General features: G+C 45.3%; 2 protein-coding genes across 4 annotated transcripts in view; both read left to right on the plus strand.

Moving 5' to 3' along the window:
• The first annotated feature begins 25 nt into the window (after nt 1-25).
• Nucleotides 26-7,481, plus strand: NDUFB8 (NADH:ubiquinone oxidoreductase subunit B8). Of its 3 annotated transcripts, XM_073793702.1 has the most exons (6): nt 33-156; nt 1,468-1,675; nt 1,940-2,066; nt 3,552-3,651; nt 4,064-4,179; nt 6,530-7,481. In XM_073793702.1, exons 2-6 carry the CDS (start codon nt 1,591-1,593, stop codon nt 6,768-6,770), a joined length of 669 nt encoding a protein of 222 aa, XP_073649803.1. In that variant the 5' UTR covers nt 33-156; nt 1,468-1,590; the 3' UTR covers nt 6,771-7,481. The 3 variants fall into 3 exon arrangements, with proteins under 3 accessions (XP_073649804.1, XP_073649803.1, XP_019795384.1); XM_073793703.1 differs by lacking the exon at nt 1,468-1,675 and having other exon boundaries at nt 26-156; XM_019939825.3 differs by lacking the exon at nt 33-156 and having other exon boundaries at nt 1,486-1,675; nt 4,104-4,259; nt 6,530-6,713.
• Nucleotides 7,482-10,874: 3,393 nt separating this feature from the next.
• The window catches only part of SEC31B (SEC31 homolog B, COPII coat complex component), a 30,252-nt gene continuing 22,390 nt past the window's right edge, over nt 10,875-18,736 (plus strand). The window contains 2 exon segments of the mRNA XM_033842391.2: nt 10,875-12,755; nt 13,080-13,219. Of these exon segments, the coding sequence (XP_033698282.1) occupies nt 12,693-12,755; nt 13,080-13,219 (203 nt within the window). The 5' untranslated portion in view covers nt 10,875-12,692.

Raw genomic sequence — 18,736 nt, forward strand, 5'->3', positions numbered from 1 at the left:
CTAATGGTAACCTATAGCTCTACACCCTACGCTCCGCCCCCGAAGACCCGGGACTAGACTTTAGTCCCACTGAATAGGGGTGATCATCGGGTTAACCAATTCACAAATTATTGCTGCCTCAGTGTGCCCAGGCCTACACAACAGGCAAAGAAGGAGGTAAGTTTAGTGGGGCATTAAATTTTACACTGATGGATGGGGAGAGACGCAAACTTGACCCACCTAAGGAAGTCAGAAGGAAAAGCAACTGTCCGATAGATAGACGTTGGGTAAAGATTGCTCCGAAAGCCTCGGCAAAAGATATATGGCAACTTGAATTCTTTCGAAATCAAAGACGGTTTTCTTTTGCTTGGCACCATTTGATTTTTCTGCCTGTGTCACCATCTTACCTTCTTAAAGGCATTTTTGTCTATCTTGACCGAATTAGATCAGTGTTTGCTATTGATTGAATGCAGATGTCGTCCAACCATTCTGAACATCCATTCGATTTTCATTTACAAGAGGGCAAGTTGCTGTAAGGTAGTTCTCCCCAAATTCATATACTGAATAGTATATATCAGTTTTTATTGCTCTGATATATATTTGGTAATGTCTATAATAATGGATTCTACTCCAAAACAGTGATCACCCTAAAACTTCCTGGAAATATGTGTATATTTGTACTGTAAATTATTCAAATCATACTTGTGTAGATAAAATGAACACATATTCATATGCGAACAATAATGCCCCCCCCAATTCTTTTGTTAGGCTAGTGTTCGCTAATTGTGGTTCGGCTTGAAATGTATTTATCCAAGTCCTAGTAAATCTGAGCGAATTCTAGCAAATCTGAGGTGGGTTCAGATGATAGGATTGGTTTTACATTTGTTGGGTTGAGGTGACTGGGACATTCGGATGTAAACACAAGACTGAAACTGAAGAACCAGTTTGGGGGAATTCCCTGGTGGTCCAGTGCTTGAGACTCAGCGCTTTCACCGCCAAGGGCGCGGATTCAATCCCTGGTCGAGGAACAGGGATCCCGCAAGCCGCGCAGCCAAAATAAAACAACAAAAAAAGAACCAGTTCGGGGCCAATTTGTGTGTTGCACCGTGCATCTAACTGAAGGAGATAACTAATTTGGAAAACAAAACAAGAACAAACAAGAAAGACCAAGGGCTGAATTTGAAGAATGATCACGTTTGGGGATGGAAGGAGGAACTGCCAGTGAAGGAGAGGAAAAAGGCAAGCAGTCAGAAAAGAGATTGACAGGCTCCTTTTACTTGTACCGGTCCTGGGGTAGGTGGGTCAGCTGTCCACCTGAGATGCTCAGGTTCTGAGTGCCCGTTATCCCTGGATGCGTCTAAGTCAGCTGAGGTAGAAAAGGGACATAACGATCTGAAATGTCAAAGCAGTGACCTGCTTGTTTTTCTCTCCTTTCCGCTTTCCCTCTCTGCCTCTATCCAACCGCTCATCTTCCCTCTGGCTTCCTAGCACCGTTTAAGCCCCGCCCTTATTGAACCTTTGAGACTTTTCTCCCTTGTCACGTTTGGCCCGGCTCGGCCGCCGTGACAAGGTCTTTGCGCATGTGCGGGGTGAAACGAGAAGAAGGTGAAGATGGCGGCAGCCAGGGCAGGGGTCCTGGGAGTCCGATGGCTGCAGAGGGCATCCCGAAACATGGTGCCGATGGGTGCACGGACAGGTCCGCGAGAACGGGCGAGGCCTCAGTGTGGGAGAGGGGTGCCTGAGGTTTGGTATGTCGGACGGAGGGTGGGTATTGTGGATACCGCGGCGGGCGAGTCCGGGCAAGGGCACGGGTGGAGTTGGTGTATTCAGAAAAACAGGTGGAGGGTCTGTTCGTCCCTCGAAGCCTCGGGCTCCGGTGTCTGCAGCCACCGCAGCTTGAAGCCTTCAGAGTGGAAGGAGGAATGGGGTCGCTTCTGACGTGCCCTCATCTGCTCTCCAGCCTCCCACATTACCAAGGACATGCTCCCGGGACCCTATCCCAGGACCCCAGAAGAACGGGCTGCCGCAGCCAAGAAGTATAATATGCGGGTGGAAGACTACGAGCCGTACCCAGATGATGGCATGGGGTGAGATAGGGTCTGCTCGCGCCTGGGTAGTGATGGGAGAAGTTCGGCTGGGTTGGGTAGCTCAACTCTGACTCTTTTCCCCGAACCTTTTCGTGATCCCCTCAGAGTCAACGGTGTGGGCGCTTTTCTCCGTGGAGGGAGGTGGGAGGGGATGGGTGAGCAGCTGCAGCCGAGAGGACTTCAATTTTTTCCTCGGCTCAGGCTGTTTCCTCAAATGAAGAAGCTGAGGTTTTAATAGCTCCCTTGAGGACCCCTGAATAGCAGGAACCTTCTTTGTCTCCATCCAGAGCGCAAGGTTTCATTTAGATTGAGCATCTGCTGGGCTCAGGTGCTGTCATCCAGGCACGTGACCAGGCTGGAGCTGGATTCCTGTCATGAGAATCGTATTTGTAGATGGAGTACTCTATATCATGTATATGTCTCTTTTAAGAAATATTTTGCTGTTAGCACTGTGGAAGTCGTAGTAACTTTAAAGCAGATTAAATAGCCAACTCCCTTAACTCCAGTTGATGGTTTTGCCCCCGCACCCCCGTAACATCCCTGTGGTTAATTGTCTGAGTTGATTACCATCACCCTCATTTTCTGTCCTAGCATCACTCTTTCAGCCGTGGTTTCAGCAGCTCCTATTCGTCTTGTTGTTTTCTAATCACTTTCTGTGACACATGTCTAGTTGTCATCATTTCCTATGTCTTTTATTGTGTTGTGGACAAGAGCAGCCTCGGTAGCAGTCTGTATAAGTTGAACCTGGTTTTGTTGGGGAAAAATCCAGCTTATCATGAAGACCCATGAGGTGTTTGAGACTTGGAGTTGTATGTCAACTCTGTGGTTGAGAAACACAGTTGCTATGAAAAGTGCTTTTCTAATCTGTACCCTTTTGTTTTCATTCCAATTAACTGGGCGATCTTAGGTTCAGACTCTAAACTTCAGTTTCTTTTTCTGTCTAATGGGGGAAACAGCGATTGATTGTTAAATTCCCTTCCAGCACTAACATTATAACATTGCATGACTTTTCTTCTTTCTGTTGAAAGAAGATAAGAAAAGCTTACATATGTTAAAATGTTTCAGAGTTTGACATAAATTTTTAATGAAAATTTGTGGACTTCCTCGGTTATTCTGTGCTTAGTGAGTAAAAATTGAGATTTTTTTTCACTTATCAAATAACATTTTATTTTATTAATGATAAATTTGGTATTGGAAGGCATTCAGGAAAATGGATCTCTTTTATACCATTTGTAGGAATGTAAACTGGCACAGTCTTTTGGGGGGGAAATTTGGGATATTTACCGGTGGCCCTTTAACTCAGCATTTCTCAATATGTACACCTCAGGGAAAAAAATTGAGATCTTGATTTGAAGGTCAGTTCCCCTGTCCTTAGGGGAGGCAGTATCTCTGTCACTTGGTTTTTCATCTCTGAGATGAGGAGACTGTGAATTGTCTGAGTGAGGCTGCTCAGAGCCCTGTCCAGAAGTTCTTGCTGTCTCTCAGGTATGGTGACTATCCAAAGCTCCCTGACCGCTCACAGCAGGAGAGGGATCCGTGGTATGACTGGGACCACCCAGAGCTGCGATTGAACTGGGGTGAACCGGTGAGAGAACCATATCCCATTTCACCTTCCTTCCTTTTCCCTATGTCTTCTGTAGCTCAAATGGCACTTTTCTGCCCAAGCAACACTAAAGTTTTTCTGCCCAAGGAAGCGAGGTCCAGCAATCTGAGATCTGATGTTCCCTGTGTGATGTGTGGAATGGGATGTCTGGGAGTAATCAAAGCTCTGTATTGTAAGAGTCAAAGCTCTGTATTGTAAGAGTTGTGAACTTCTATGATTGAGCTGTCTCTGGTCAGCAGAACCTAGACATAAGCCAGCATCCAGTCCTGTGGGCCACAGTATCTCAGATGTGGCTCTCAGAATATTGCCCAGGGCAGTAGAATGCCTTTGCAGTAGAATGCCTTTCAAGCCTTCTATGAGGCTCTAATCACTCTGGACTGCATGCCTTTTGCAGGAAGAGCAGTATGTGACAGTGATCTGCCTTTTTGTCTCAGATGCACTGGGACCTAGACATGTATATCAGGAACCGTGTGGACACGTCCCCCACTCCTGTTTCTTGGAATCTCATGTGTAAGCACCTCTTCGGCTTCGTGGCCTTCATGCTGTTCATGTTTTGGGTGGGGGAGACTTACCCCACCTACCAGCCTGTGGTGAGTATCTGAGAAGTGCTCCCTCAGCCATACTTACTTAGCCTTGTTTCCTGAGGGAATGAAGTCTCTGGAGTAGGGATCCAGCCAATACCAAGCTTGACTTCCTGGTAAGGCCTGTAGAGGGTCTTACCCACTGGCCTGGTACAAGTACCAGAGCATTGCTCCTGCCTGCATCTTGGATCAGTCTGAGTGAGAAGAAACTGTAGGACTAGGTGAGGAATGAGAATGGAGAAGCCAGCTAGTCTTTAGAGTTGCCATTTTGGGAACTGTACTTAACAATAATATTTCAGCAAGTGATCTTTTAAGGTAGAGTCAAGGAATCTCGAGTTGAAAGCTTATCCTTTGTCGGTGTGAAGGGCACTTCCTGTAGGGTACTGGAAGCAATTAAATGTTTACTGCAAGCATGGACAGTTAGATTTTAGAGAATGTAAAGGACATAGAAAATATACTGTCTGTAGAGAACAGACTTGTGGTTGCTAAGGCGGGTAGGGGAGGTATGGATTGGGAGTTTGGGATTAGCAGATGCAAACTAGTATAAATAGAATGGATAAACAACAAGGTCCTACTGTACAGCACAGGGAACTATATTCAGTATCCTGTGATAAACCATAATGGAAAAGAATATGAAAAAGAATATATATATGTATAACTGAATCACTTTGCTGTACAGCAGAAATTAACAAACAATGTAAATCAACTCTACGTAAATAAATTTAAAAAAGAAAGAAAATATACTGTCTAGCTTTAAGGACATTTAATTTGGATAAGAAGAAAATTTAGATACATGACATGAGCAACATTGGAACATATATATAGGAATTTGGCACAGTTTTTGTGTATATATGTGTGTAGTGAATGTGTATGCTGGGGGTATCAGGTGCTGTTAAGGAGAAGGATTATGCTAGATGCTAAAATATATATATTTTAGATGGTGGGGAGAAGTTGAAGAGAACATTTGGGGCAAGAGAAAATAGAATAAAGGAAGAGGACAGTGAGTTAGCTGGAGTGGAATAGGCTTATAAATAGTTCCTAGATAACCAGCTGCATTGGTTACCTGGAGAGCTACTAAAAATTCAGATTCCTGAGCTCTACTGCCTAGAGAGCCTAATTCAGTAATTCCAGAATGGGGTTCTAGAATCAATATTTAACAAGGTCCCAGGTAATCTTGATGTCCTGGGAAATCAGTTGTCGAAGCTGTGTTAAAAAATATGGTGAAGTGAGTTTGATCAGTTAGGTTGCATGGCTGAGGGATCTGGACTTGATGGTATAGTAATGCACTAATTCAGTAAATATTTATGAAGCCCCTATCATGCACCAGGTACAGAAGGTGCTAAGGGTTGGGGGTACAGGGATGACTTGGTCTGCCTCTAGGCAGCAGGGAGCCATGTTGGGTTTCTGAACAGAAGAATGCCATAAAGAAGCCTAGGTTTTTAGGAAGATTAATTTGGGAGTAGTCTACAGGATAGATTGTGAGGAAAGGAACTGAAAGCAGGAGGCTGCCGTGTTTGCAGTTGGCTGCACAGTGCTACCTGTGCTGAGATAATCAATGTCCTAACGGTAGCGTGTGTGTCTGTGTGCACTGACACAAGCCTTCCTACCAAGCCCCCAGGGGCCCCAGGCTGGAGAGTGCACATAGGGCTGGTGTGAGCGCTAACTTCACTTCAGGAGAGCAAGAAACACAGTGTGGCTCTTCCATTTTTCAGTTCTGTAAGCACATCACCCTTTTCTCCTCCCCGTGAGCTGTGTTCTCTGACAGCTGTTTGTTGGTAAAGCCAGCAGCCCCTAAAGCACGTCCGAGCCGTGTCTCCTCTGTGCTTTCCCCCACTGTTGCTCCTGCACGCCTCATTTGCTAGGCCACTTTAGTGGTGGAACCATTAGAGGCTGAGTGACTTAAAGGAGATTGAGTCTGTCTCGACCCCGAGAGAGAGTGGGATGGATGGATGCGTCGTCTCATTTAGAAAGCTCTCCCTCACACTCTCCCTTTCTCCCTCTCTTTCTCCTTTCTCCCTCTCCCTCCCTCTCTCTCTCACTCTCACTCACACACACACAAACAGTGTAGGCACCACTTCTCTTACAATCTAGGCCTTCTCTCTGCCTTGGGCTGAGTGGGGAAGAGGAGTGCTGTCCCTGCTGTTCTAGCCCAGCTGGGTCTGACCAAAGGCTACCGTGTACCCATTTACTGTGTGTGATTCTTCACTCAGAGTGGGGTGTAGCCAGGTATTGGATACATAGATATATGTTGTTCTTGCTGACCTGTGTTTTTTTCTTAGGGACCAAAGCAGTATCCTTACAATAATCTGTACCTGGAACGAGGTGGCGATCCCAACAAAGAACCTGAGCCGGTGGTTCACTATGAGATCTGAGGAGGCTTCGTGGGCTTTGTGCCCCCTAACTGACTCCCTCAATCCTAGAGATTTTACCTTAATGAAATCGCTAATAAAACTTAGTACTGTGGTATCTGTGCCTCATTTCCCCAGGAATAGCCATTGCTTAAGCACAAGAAAATGTTGATTTGCTAATTTCACTGGGAAAAGTAGTTGAGGGTTCCAGTTGTACAGCAGGTGGTAAGGGTAGCTCCTTTCCCCATCTACAGGGTTGTGGGAGAAGGAAGGTATGTTCCTGACTTCACAAGTTGGAACAAGATTTATTTCCCATAAAAAACCTTTTTAATAATAAGTGGTTAGCTAAAAAACAATACTCTAACATGTTTCAAGTACATTATAGGATAAATAAGTGTTTTGGGACTGGCCTAGGGCTGTGATTGCCTCTAATCTTATATCTCTTATAAGAATATGTATTTGGGACTTCCTTGGTGGCGCAGTGGTTAAGAATCTGCCTGCCAATGCACGCACGGGACACGGGTTTGAGCCCTTGTCCGGGAAGATCCCACATACCACGGAGCAACTAAGCCTGTGCGCCACAACTACTGAGCCTGCACTCTAGAGCCCGTGAGCCACAACTACTGAGACCGTGTGTCACAACTACAGAAGCCCATGCACCTAGAGTCCGTGCTCTGCAACAAGAGAAGCCACCGTGATGAGAAGCCTGCACACCACAACGAAGAGTAGCCCCCGCTCACCTCAACTAGAGAAAGCCCGCGTGCAGCAACGAAGACCCAGCGCAGCCAAAAATAATTAATTTTTTAAAAAGTATGTATTTATTAAAAACACAACATTGTAAATCAACTATACTTCAATTAAAAAAAAGACTATTCCAAAGCAACTTCTGAATCCTAGACTCTTATAAATTGATAAATTGACATTACTTATGTTTATTAATTAGAGGATAGTCATTGACTTATGAACCTACACATGGCTTTCACTACCTTAATGATTCATCCAAGCTCCTATAATAGCCTTAGAAAGAGAAAAACCATGTTTCTGAGGGTCTGTTTCTTTTTTTTTTAAATGAAGTGTTTTTTTTTAAATTAATTAATTTGTTTTTGGCTGTGTTGGGTCTTTGTTGCTGTGCGGGCTTTCTCCAGTTCTGGTGAGTGGGGGCTACTCTTTGTTGCGGTGCGTGGGCTTCTCATTGTGGTGGCTTCTGTTGCTGAGCATGGGCTCTAGGCACGCGGGCTTCGGTAGTTGTGGCACGTGGGCTCAGTAGTTGTGGCTTGCGGGCTCTAGAGCGCAGGCTCAGTAGTTATGGCACACAGGCTTAGTTGCTCTGCAGCATGTGAGATCTTCCTGGACCAGGGCTGAAACCCGTGTCCCTTGCATTGGCAGGCTGATTCTTAACCACTGGGCCACCAGGGAGGCCCTGAGGGTCTATTTCAATGCATCTGTTTAAAAGAGAACCAATTTATGTTCTTTTCTTCCCTTTAGGGACATTTTCTTAAATTACAATGATATTGCCTGAAAACCTGTCTCATAAAGCATACATTCAACGTGATCTGTAGAAGCAAGTCCATTCATGCTAGATAAGAGGTCCTTTAGTGGTATTCAGGCAGTGAAAGACCTTTATGATATCAGGGAGTGGGTACTTCTACTGAAATGCCTCTCTTTGAAGGTCTCCACTGATTTTTTTTTTTTTTTGCGGTACGCGTTCCTCTCACTGCTGCGGCCTCTCCCGTCGCGGAGCACAGGCTCCAGACGTGCAGGCCCAGCGGCCATGGCTCACGGGCCCAGCCGCTCCGCGGCACGTGGGATCCCCCTGGACCGGGGCACGAACCCGCGTCCCCTGCATCGGCAGGCGGATTCCCAACCACTGCGCCACCAGGGAAGCCCCTCCACTGCTTTTTATGTTTTCATTCTCTGTCCTTTAGAGCATTTGATAATCATTTAACAAACGTCTGTCTGCCTAATATATATCAGACACTGATAGGTCCTGGGGATATAAAGTTGAACAAGAAAATAATTGCCTTCAAAAAGTTACCTAGAAGAGAAGACGCATTTGTAAAACGAGGTGAAAAGAATTTCAAAGTGTCTGAGTTGAGAGAAGGGTGCACTTTTTTACTTTACTTTTTTTTTTGTTTGTTTTAATCATGTCCTACTTGAAACTGTGACCTTATGCCTTTGGTTCAGATTTCCTTCAGAGCACTCCAGTGACACCTCAGCCTCATTCCCTACTTCGAGGTGTTGCCTGAAGTTCAGTTTTCAACCCTGTTTCTCATCCACTGTTGTGCTAAGAAGTTCAAGAAATACTTAGTACGTAGAGTGCGCAGGCACCACCAATGCCCTAAATTCTTTTCTGTCCTGAGTTCAAAACTCCCATGTCCACGTGAAAAGGAAATCTAGAGCTGTGTCACAATGACTTGGGGCCACGTCATAAGTCATAAGATAACCAGCTCACCATCTTTGGGGGTATATCAGGCTGGAATATGGTGGTAGAATTCATGCATTAAATTAAAAATTTAAATCAAATAACTTAGGTCTAAGATCTTCAGCTGCCTACAGAACATTTTATTTGGAAATGCCGTAATTCCCTCAATCAATATAAAAAATATATATGATCACCCCCCCTCCAACTTTTTATCAGTCACAAGAGCCTGTCCAGCTTTCTTTTACAATCATTGCCACTATGTTAATCCAGGCTTTCATCACCTGGTACCTGGATTGTTCTCTTAGTCTAATTTGATTCCCTGCCTCCAGCTCTGTTCTCTCTGCATGGTGATCCATATTGCTAGTCTGATGTAATCTTATTGCATATCTGCCCATAATTTTCAGTAACTCCCAATTACCTGCAGAGTTGAATTGGTATTCCACAATCTGAATCCAGCCCACTCCCCCAGCTGTAGTCCCTTTCATTCATGGTATGGGAAACACCAGGGCGCTATTAGCCGGTTGGGCCCCTTCCTCCTTGCTGGGAGTCCACCTATCTTCTTGAAACCCCAACGTATGACACCTGTCTCGTCCCTGAAACCTTCCAGGAAGCCCCTGGTACCTTGCCCCCCGCCCATCTATAGCTTTTAATTAGTTCAACCACCGGTTGGGGGCACCAGTTGCTGGGCTGCAGAAAGTCACTCACCGCTCTTTATGGCCTAGATGGCTTTTTACCTTTTCAACTAAGTGGATTCCGCTGAGAGCCCCTGGAGCTAGGTCCGGGTCTTCTCCGCTTCAATAAGTAAATAATGAGTTATTTTCCCTTTTCAGAGGCTGCCCGCGGAGCCTGACTCAAATTGAATAGACCAGAACTTACTGGTCGGGGGATCTGACCCACTGCGCAATCACAGGACAGGTGAGGGAGGCCCGATTAAAAGCTATAATCCTATTAGGGAACGTTCTCCGTGGGTCAGCGGGGTGCTGGGCCCCGCGCCTGGCGGCGCGTGTGGGAGGTGGGGCCTGCGGGCCAGGACTACTTTTGGCCCTCCGCAGCCGCCTTCCACAGCTCCCCGCTGAGCTCCGAAGCCCTGAGAGAAGACCGGCTCCGGCTCCGGCTCCGGCTCCTGCTACGCCGCGCCAGACCCCTGGCCTGGGCTCTCCGCGCAGGTTGGTTTTCCCCGCCTGTACGGGGCCGCTGAGAGGGGAGGCCGTGCCGGGGACCCCGAGCGCCGCCCCTCTCTCGGGAGGGTGCCGGGGCGCGCTCGCCCTCCGCTGGCACTCCGGCCCGCCCCGCTCCCGGGGCTCCTGCCGGTGTGCCTCTCAGGGGACCCTACGACGCCTGCCCTGCTCTCGGCCGCACTCGGCTCGTTCTCCCTGCCGCGCCTGGGTGCCTCAGCCCGAAGACGGCCTCTCTCCAGCGCTGCCCTGGCGCCTCCCCCATCAGCCCTGGGCCCTGACCTGGCCTGGGCCCAGTGTCGGCAACGGGTCTCTGCGTCTGGCCTGGGCGGGAAGGCCTGTCAGTGCTGACGCCGGCGCGCCGCGGGGGAGGCCGACCATCCTTCGGAGGGACTGGACAGCCAAGGGTAGCTGGCGTCCTCTTTCACTGCACGAGCGTGTCCAGCTCTTGGTTGAGTGGTCATAGCTCTCCCACTTTTAACGCCCCCGGCCCCCGGCATTCTGACCGCAGCGGGGACCTTTTTTGTGAACAGATGTCTTTGAACAAAGTGGATTAAAAGCCCATCTTCCCAATTTGTAGGCTGGGGTTTAAACACTTCATGGAGTTTAGTTTAGACTGGTATAATGGTTAAAAGCACTGGGCTCTGGAGGCTGTTGGGGTGCACAGCTTGGTCTAGCCAGTTTTCTTCTCTGTAAAATGCGGATAGTATCAGTACTGACCGCCCAGAACCATTGTGAGAATTAAATGAGATATGCATGTCAAGTGCACACGGCTAATTGCAGCTCCCGCTTAAGAGACCTTTCTCCAGAAACGTGAAAATGGTATTGACCAGCAGGTGGCACTGGTGACCGTGTAGTATGATGTACAATCTTGTCCGAATATTCCTCAAGTGTTTAGAGGTCCCCGGGAAATCTCGGCTGAGTTGGCAGCCTTAAACTTTCTTCAAGCTGGAGAGTCATTTGATATTATTAAGTAATAAAACTTTTGTTTTGGTAGGTCAAGACTAACCTGGCTGTGGCTTGCTCAAGCAGGTCACAGTGGGTCCCAAGTTTACTCCATCAAGTTCAGTGTTAACTTTTTTTTTTTTTTAACTTCCCTGCCGCTTTAGCCTGTTGGGATGGCACCTTGAGTATGTGTTAGAATTGGTTTGGAAACTACTGAGTTAAAATAGATGTCTGCATTCATTCATAAAGTATTATCGAGCACTTACTATGTGCCAGACATTGTTCTGACGCTAGTTATAACATGGAGAACAAAGCAGACACAGTGCTAGCTCTCATGGAGTTTACTTATTAGTGGACAATGTAGATGTAAATAAATATATAATTATAGATTGCTAAGAAGAAAAAAAGGAGTCTGTTTTTGATTGGGTGGATGACCTCATTGAGGTAAGAAGCTGAGCCCTGAAAGATGTGATAAGGAACCAGTCATGCAGAGAACGAAACAAAAAGCCATCAAAGTATAGCAAACAGAATTTACAAAGCTCTAAAGTGGGGAAACGCCAGGAAATGAAAAAAGGCTAATGCAGCTGTAGCACAATAAGTAAGGGGGAGAGTAGGAAGAGATGAAGTTGAAGTGGTAGGCTAGAGCCTTTGAGCAGGGATCAAAGGGGTTCGCATTTTATTCTGAGTGTGATAGAAGCCACTGAAAAATTTTAAGTGTGGAATGCCAAAATCCAATTTTTGATTAAAAAGTTTACTCCTGCTATGCAGAGAATGAATTGGGTGACAGGGATGAGTAGCAGGGAGAAGACCAGTAATCTAGGTGATAGATGATAGTATCTTCAAATAGAGCAGTGGTGAAGATGGAGAAAAATAGACAGATTAAGGTATATTTTAGAGGCAAAATTTGGAAGACTTAATGATGGATTAGAAGGGAATAAGGGCGAAGGAGGGATCTACGGTGATTTTCAGGTTTGGGGGTTAAGCATTTGTCTGTGTGGTGGTACCATTTGCTGAAATGAAGAAAACTGAAGGAAGAACAGATGGGTGGACGAGATGGTGGAATAGAGAATTCCAATTTAAACAGACTAACTTTTAGGTATCTTTACTATATCCAAGTAGAAATATTTGATTAGCAGTTGTATATAAGAACTTGTAGCTCAGAGGAGATTTGTATTGCCGATATAAATTTGGGAGTCATCGACATATAGATGATGTTTAAAACCAAGGGATTGGATAGGGTCACTGAGAGATTATTTGGTTTGATGGTTATCATCACCCTCGGACCTGTGGCAACTAGTGTATTTGAATATCTTTTAGGGTTTAAAGCATTAGATTTCAGTAACTGGGAAAATGAACTGTCATTACAGATCTGCAGACGGTCATGTATTTGTTACCCTGTGTTGCCCCAAAATGCCCCATTCTTTGGTGGTGACAGAGAAACAAGCTCTCATGTCCACAGGTGTTCCCCTTGATCTGGCCCTTAAGCTTGCTGGTTTCTATTTTCAGTAGACTGAGGAAAAGGGTCACTTTTCTGCCACCTACAGAACAGACCATGAAGCTGAAGGAACTTGAGCGGCCAGCTGTCCCAGTGTGGAGCCCAGCTAGCCACTACTGTGGATAAGGATCCACTGAGTACATAGGTTGAAGGGAAACATAGTATCCAGGGCTCTTTATTGTGGTTCAGAGAAAGTTTTAGAGTCATGGAAATATGGAGTTGGCTAGCAGCATATGCAAAGGGATATTAGGAGTTTCTGGTACCTGGGGGCAACCTTGGACTCTGGCTTAAGGCTAAGCACCTCATGCTTTCTTGTTTTCTTTGGAGCTACCATTTGAAAAAGGGTATATCCAGTCTGCTCCTGTTCCTCCTCTTCTCTACTGCTTAACCATTTATACCCCAAATCCGTGCATATATTGTTGCTCATATGCTGCCTCTTCCTGACTTTTCTTGTGCCTAGGAACATCTGCCCAGCAGCTAGATGCCTCCTTTGGTACAGATGGCACATTGGAAATCTTTGAGGTTGATTTCAGGGACCCCTCTCTGGACTTGAAATGCAAGGGAGTCCTTTCTCCCTCCAGCAGGTACTATGTCTGAACTTTTGATGGGTATGCAGGGCAGATCCTGATGTAGACCCTGATGGGGAATCCCGGGAGTAGTGTGTGCTTCTCAGGGCTCATGAGGAGACAAGTGAGGGGAGAATGGTCTTTTAGTAGGAGAGAAGTTAACTCTGGGTTTATTTTGCAAGAGGATTTTGAAAACACCCACTCCAACCTTTGTAGTCAGCGGCAGCAGCGTCATGCAGAATCATGTGATAGAGACGCCTCACAGAAGCCTGGACCCACAAGTACCTGATCTGTCTCTGAACGCAGAGGAATTGGCTCCTTCCTCCCTTGGCTCTTGTGAACATAACAGCCTTACACAATATTTCCTTGTCTGCCAGTGGGAGGCGAAAGAATGATCCTCTCCTCATTGCTGTCAGGCACCGATTGGGCACTCATGGATTTCATGGCTCTGGCAGGCTTACAGGGTTGGGTACTAGCATTCACCAAGCACATGTATACATTCCAGGCACTATGCTAGGGGCTCTGTATAATATCTTATTCATTCCTCAAAATGAGCCTAACCAAAAAATACCGTTATTCCCATTTTACATAGGAGAGAACCAAAACTCTGAGAAGCTAGGATTTAAGTCTAGGCCTGTCTTACTCCAAAACCTACCTTCTTTCTATTATTCAACTGTTCTTTTACAGGTTGTGTAAAGATGAGGCTTACAGTCTGAATCAATGATCTCTAAATTTTTGTACAATCAGGAAAAATGTGAATATTCACTGTACTCAAGTATATATTTAGTATAAATAATATACATGTATTACTGTACTACTTTTTTTTTTTTTTTTTGCGGTACGCGGGCCTCTCACTGTTGTGGCCTCTCCCGTTGCGGAGCACAGGCTCCGGACGCGCAGGCTCAGCGGCCATGGCTCACGGGCCCAGCCGCTCCGCGGCATGTGGGATCTTCCCGGACCGGGGCACGAACCCACGTCCCCTGCATCGGCAGGCAGACTCTCAACCACTGCGCCACCAGGGAAGCCCTGTACTACTTTTTAATATTAAAAATATAAATCTTTTTCTTACAGCCCAGAGGATTATCTTGCCCATCCACTTTAGAGATTGCTGGTCTAGAATGCAACTCTCCATCTTCTTGTGCATTTTTTGGTCCATCTGAGTGTTTAGATTAAGATATTTAGACAGAAGTACCCTCTTCTTTCTTTTCATGGTTTAACCTAATAATGAAAGTTAGTTTTTGTTCTCCTTTTCTTGAGCTCCTATATCACTTTGTTACAGTATCCCTTATTTTGCAGTTTTTAACATTTCTTTGTATTTCCAGTACTTTTACCTTTTGAAGAGCAGGCCTTGGCGGGTTTACCAGTAATGATGAGATATTCTTAGCCTCTAAGCAAGCATTTCAGAAAGGGCTGCTGAAAGGGGTGTGCTAATTTAATAATGTTTATACTCCTGAAGATAAGAAAAGGGGCAGTGAGCGCAAGGACTCTTTTCTTTGACCAGCCAAGCAGCAGCTTCAGCATAGTAGTGGCTCCTTAGGGCTAGGAGTTCCTAAGAAAGAGGCAATGTAATTGCTTAAGAAACCTTGAAACTGAATCCTGAGATCCATGTAGGCAGAGATTTTTGTCTGTTTTATTCACTGCTGTATCTTTAGCTTCTAGAACAGTGCCTGTCATTAGGTGGTTAAAAAATATCTGTGGAATAAATGAGTGATACTAGAACCTTCTGGATTACCAAACGGAGCATTCATGTCCACCAGTTCAGTTAGTTATAGTTAGTCTTCAGTTAGTCTTAGTGCCTTAAGAGCTTTTCAAGGGTAACAATCTGTTTGTTTGGCAGCCAACTAGGTTGAAGGGACACTTTTTGAAATGTTGGTACTGTATTCAGGAATCATGAAGCATCACCTCACACCCTGCTCTACCCTGCAGGAATTTGGGGACTATAACCAAAACAAATAGTACAGTTAGCTTCCTTTTTCCACCTCTATAATTGTGTCTAAAGATTGAGTCTTATTCTCAAAGACCTAAGGGATTACTTTTGACACAGTTCGGTTGGGACCTTTCTGAAGAAATCATCTTAGACCCTCCAGGGTTTAAGACACCCACTTCTTTCTGTTCCAGCCTGGGTTAGGTCACTTACTCAAAAGTCAGCATCACAGACAGTTGACCAAGATGATCAGGGTAGACGAAGGGCAACCCATCCTTTGCTTTATGCTTTCCTCTTTTCTGTATCATCTTCTGCTTGGTTTAATGGAAAGCACAGTTGTGTTTGGTTGCTACCTTGGCTAAAACTATGTGACTTTGGGCAAATTGAATTCCATCAGTGATATTAGGTTTCCTCACTTATATGTAAAGAAGAGGTTGTACAAGATGACTTGTAAGAATCTACTGAACTCCAAATTTAAGTCTTATCTTCAATCTCTCCTTCCCTTTTTCTAGTTTAGTCTCCTTCCTTTTTTCCTTTTTTTTAATAACAAATGCCTCTCCGTATCTCTTTATTATTAACTAAACATACTCTTCAAAGTCTTCCCCCTTCCATTGCCTGCCCTTTTTACCAGACCCATGCCTCAACCACATTTGAATCCTGAAGATCCCCTTATCCTCAACCCGTGATGTATCAGAGAAATATCATCTATTTAGAAATACCTGACTGAAAGAGAAATGTTCTGAAACACTGGTATACGTGTAGATAAGGGACAGCCTTAAGCTATAAATAGAGTGAAGAGAGTGTGCGAATTAATGCCCCTGGATGCAATCAGAATCAATATGGATTAGCATGTGCACTGAAGCAAGTGATGTTTGGTTTGTTAGATGAATCTCACTCAAGAAGAAAGCTATCTGGGAGAATAATACATTGTTTGTGTATTGACTTTTGAGTTGAGGACGTAGCTGCTGTGGCTTAGTGAGTTCAGGGGTCAGTGGGTGATCTGCTGCACTCTACCTCTGTCTACACTGAGGTTCTAGATCTCTGAGTGGCCACTGTAACCTATGTCTGACCCATCCTCTAGTAACATGGAGAAAGTAGGTGATCTATCTTCCAATACCTTTATCTCAGTTCTAGCTACTTGGGGAGCACTGTGACCCCTCTTTAGGTGCCTTTGTAAGGGACAACACTAAGCAGTAAAAGATCGTTTTGGTACTACTCCTAATTTTCTTGTTTCTAAGACTTGCCTTCTCTCTAGAGACATTAAGATCACAGAGGAGAGAGCATGGACTTTGTTGTTGGACGGACTTTGGTTCAAATCCCAGCTTTGCCATCTACTGTCCTATCAGACACATTATTTAACTTCTCTGACCCTGTTTTCTCTACTGTAAATTTGAGTAACATAGTTGGCATATAGTAGCCTGGTGCATACTAGGCATTCAGAAAAGTAGTTCTCCTCTCAGACAGCCATCGCTCCACCCCAGTGTCTTTATTCTCCAGCTTGGAGCGCTGCCCTCATCTCTCTGACTTTTAAGGAAACTTGGATTTCCTCAGTTATTTTGGCTAGGATGTGGACAAACTCATTTTCACTTTAATCCACTAACATGAGGTTGGGATTTTTCATAAGGAACTTCACTAAGCAAATGAAAGCAAAATCCCAAAGAAGTACAGAAATCATGGGAGCAAGAATTTATACAGCACATATTCCTAATCGTAAGGTAGCTGAAGCTTGGCCTCAGATGAGCTTAGCTGGTGTGACGTTCTGATCTCACAGGTCTCAGTTTATTCTCTCCAGCCTTGTTTTTCTCTTTTTGCCAGGAGCATAGCCATGAGTTGATTGTTGGGGCTGGTTCTATCTTTATGCATTCAGCTTCTTCCCATTGTTCTATGCTGGTGTGCAGTCTGATGTATCTAGTACAGAGGTTCCTAACCCTGGCAGCTTGTTAGAATCACTTGGGGGGCTCTTATTAGAAATGTAGATTCTGAGGGCCTGTCTCTGGAAATTCTGCTTCACAAGGTCTGGGTGGGAATCAGGAACCTGTATTTTCTTTAGGTGCCACCCCTCATTCTGTGATGCCACATGGTCTCCATCGTTGCCATCATTATCCTGAGAAGCTCTTTAGCAGAGAATTCCATGTGTATTCTCATGTTTTCAAAGTTCCCACCTTCCTATACAAACTCGTCTCCCTATACCTTTTACTTAAATCTCTTAGTTCCTATTTGCAGGCCAAAGGCCATCTTTTTTGTTTTATAACTTTTTATTTTTAAAATATTCAAACACAGAAAAGTTGCACAATATAGTACAATGAACAATCATATACCTTCATTTAGACTCATCAGTTGTTAATGTTTTGTCACATTTGCTCACATGCTTGTGTGCTCTCTCTTTGTTTACACACACGCGCGCACACACACATATGACTGTCCATTTGCAGGGCAGAGATGATTGATCAAGTCTCCTTCCTTGCTTGACTTGTCCCAGGTGTTCCCCCTCTCCCAGGTGTTGTCTATCACAGCTATTCGGGCTCCAGTTTCACCCTTACTAGTGAAGTGTTAACAATAGGAATGTATTTTCTGCATGCTTACACAAAGAAAAATCATTTTGTCACACCCCGTATTCTGCATTTCAGCCACTCTAAAGTAACTGGGCCCTCTTCTCCGACCCTTTGGTGACTCCCATGTGGTCTCAGGTACCTTTTACTCTGATTTTATATATCATGTGCTCTGACCATACCACGGTCACTGCATTCCCATGTGAGTTTCCATGGCCATACCTACCTCTGCTTCCTGTGTGACCTATTAGAGGCTTCTCTGGCTAACCTATTGACTTGCCCTCTGCCCATGCTGAGCTCTAGCCCCTGGATGACATGGCAGCCTCTGGAGCCAGCATGGAACACATTCTTCTGTCCTTTTAAGGTCAGCGCAACCTTAGAAAATATAGCCTTTCTGACAGTAGCTTTAGACCCACCGTTTGTTCAGCTCTGCTGTTTTTGTTCAGATGCTGACCTGGTCTGAACTAGTGCTCAGCTCTTCACTTTTGACCGGTTGGCTCTGCTCTAATGACTGGCCAAACAGGTTCCTGCCTGGTCACCCCATTCAATTTCTTTGCTGATTGTTCCCAGGGTGTGGGAACATTTAATTTCAGTTAGAGATCTTACGACATCATTCAATGTGAAATCTGGCTTCTCGGAAGGCTGCAGCAATATCCTTGTCTAGTAGGATAGCCAAGTGAAATGGAGGACAGACCACCTGTGAGCCTTTGGGGATTTCACATGCCTTCCCTAGGGGCTTTGCAGGGGACCCATACTTGTGTGCAGGGAGCCCAGGGTCCATCTCTTTCTTGTGTAAAAGATGCTCAGAAAGCCAGAAAAGTGTGCCCCAAACGGTGCATTTATTCTTTGTGCCTCTGTGTCTCTAGGGCTGGCCCACTGAATCCACATGGTAGTTCCAGTGGACTAGACACATGGGAGAGGCATGGGATGGGAAAGTCCTTAGATCTTTTCTCACTTCCAGTTTAAGAGGGAAGAGGGGACAGCAACTGTTGGCCTAAGGAACCTGCTTCTATTCAGGTATAGAAGAGTTTGGATCTTGCTCTAAATAGAAGACAATATTTT

Source organism: Tursiops truncatus, chromosome 16 (genome assembly GCF_011762595.2).
Source record: "Tursiops truncatus isolate mTurTru1 chromosome 16, mTurTru1.mat.Y, whole genome shotgun sequence".
Taxonomy (NCBI): Eukaryota; Metazoa; Chordata; class Mammalia; order Artiodactyla; family Delphinidae; genus Tursiops; species Tursiops truncatus.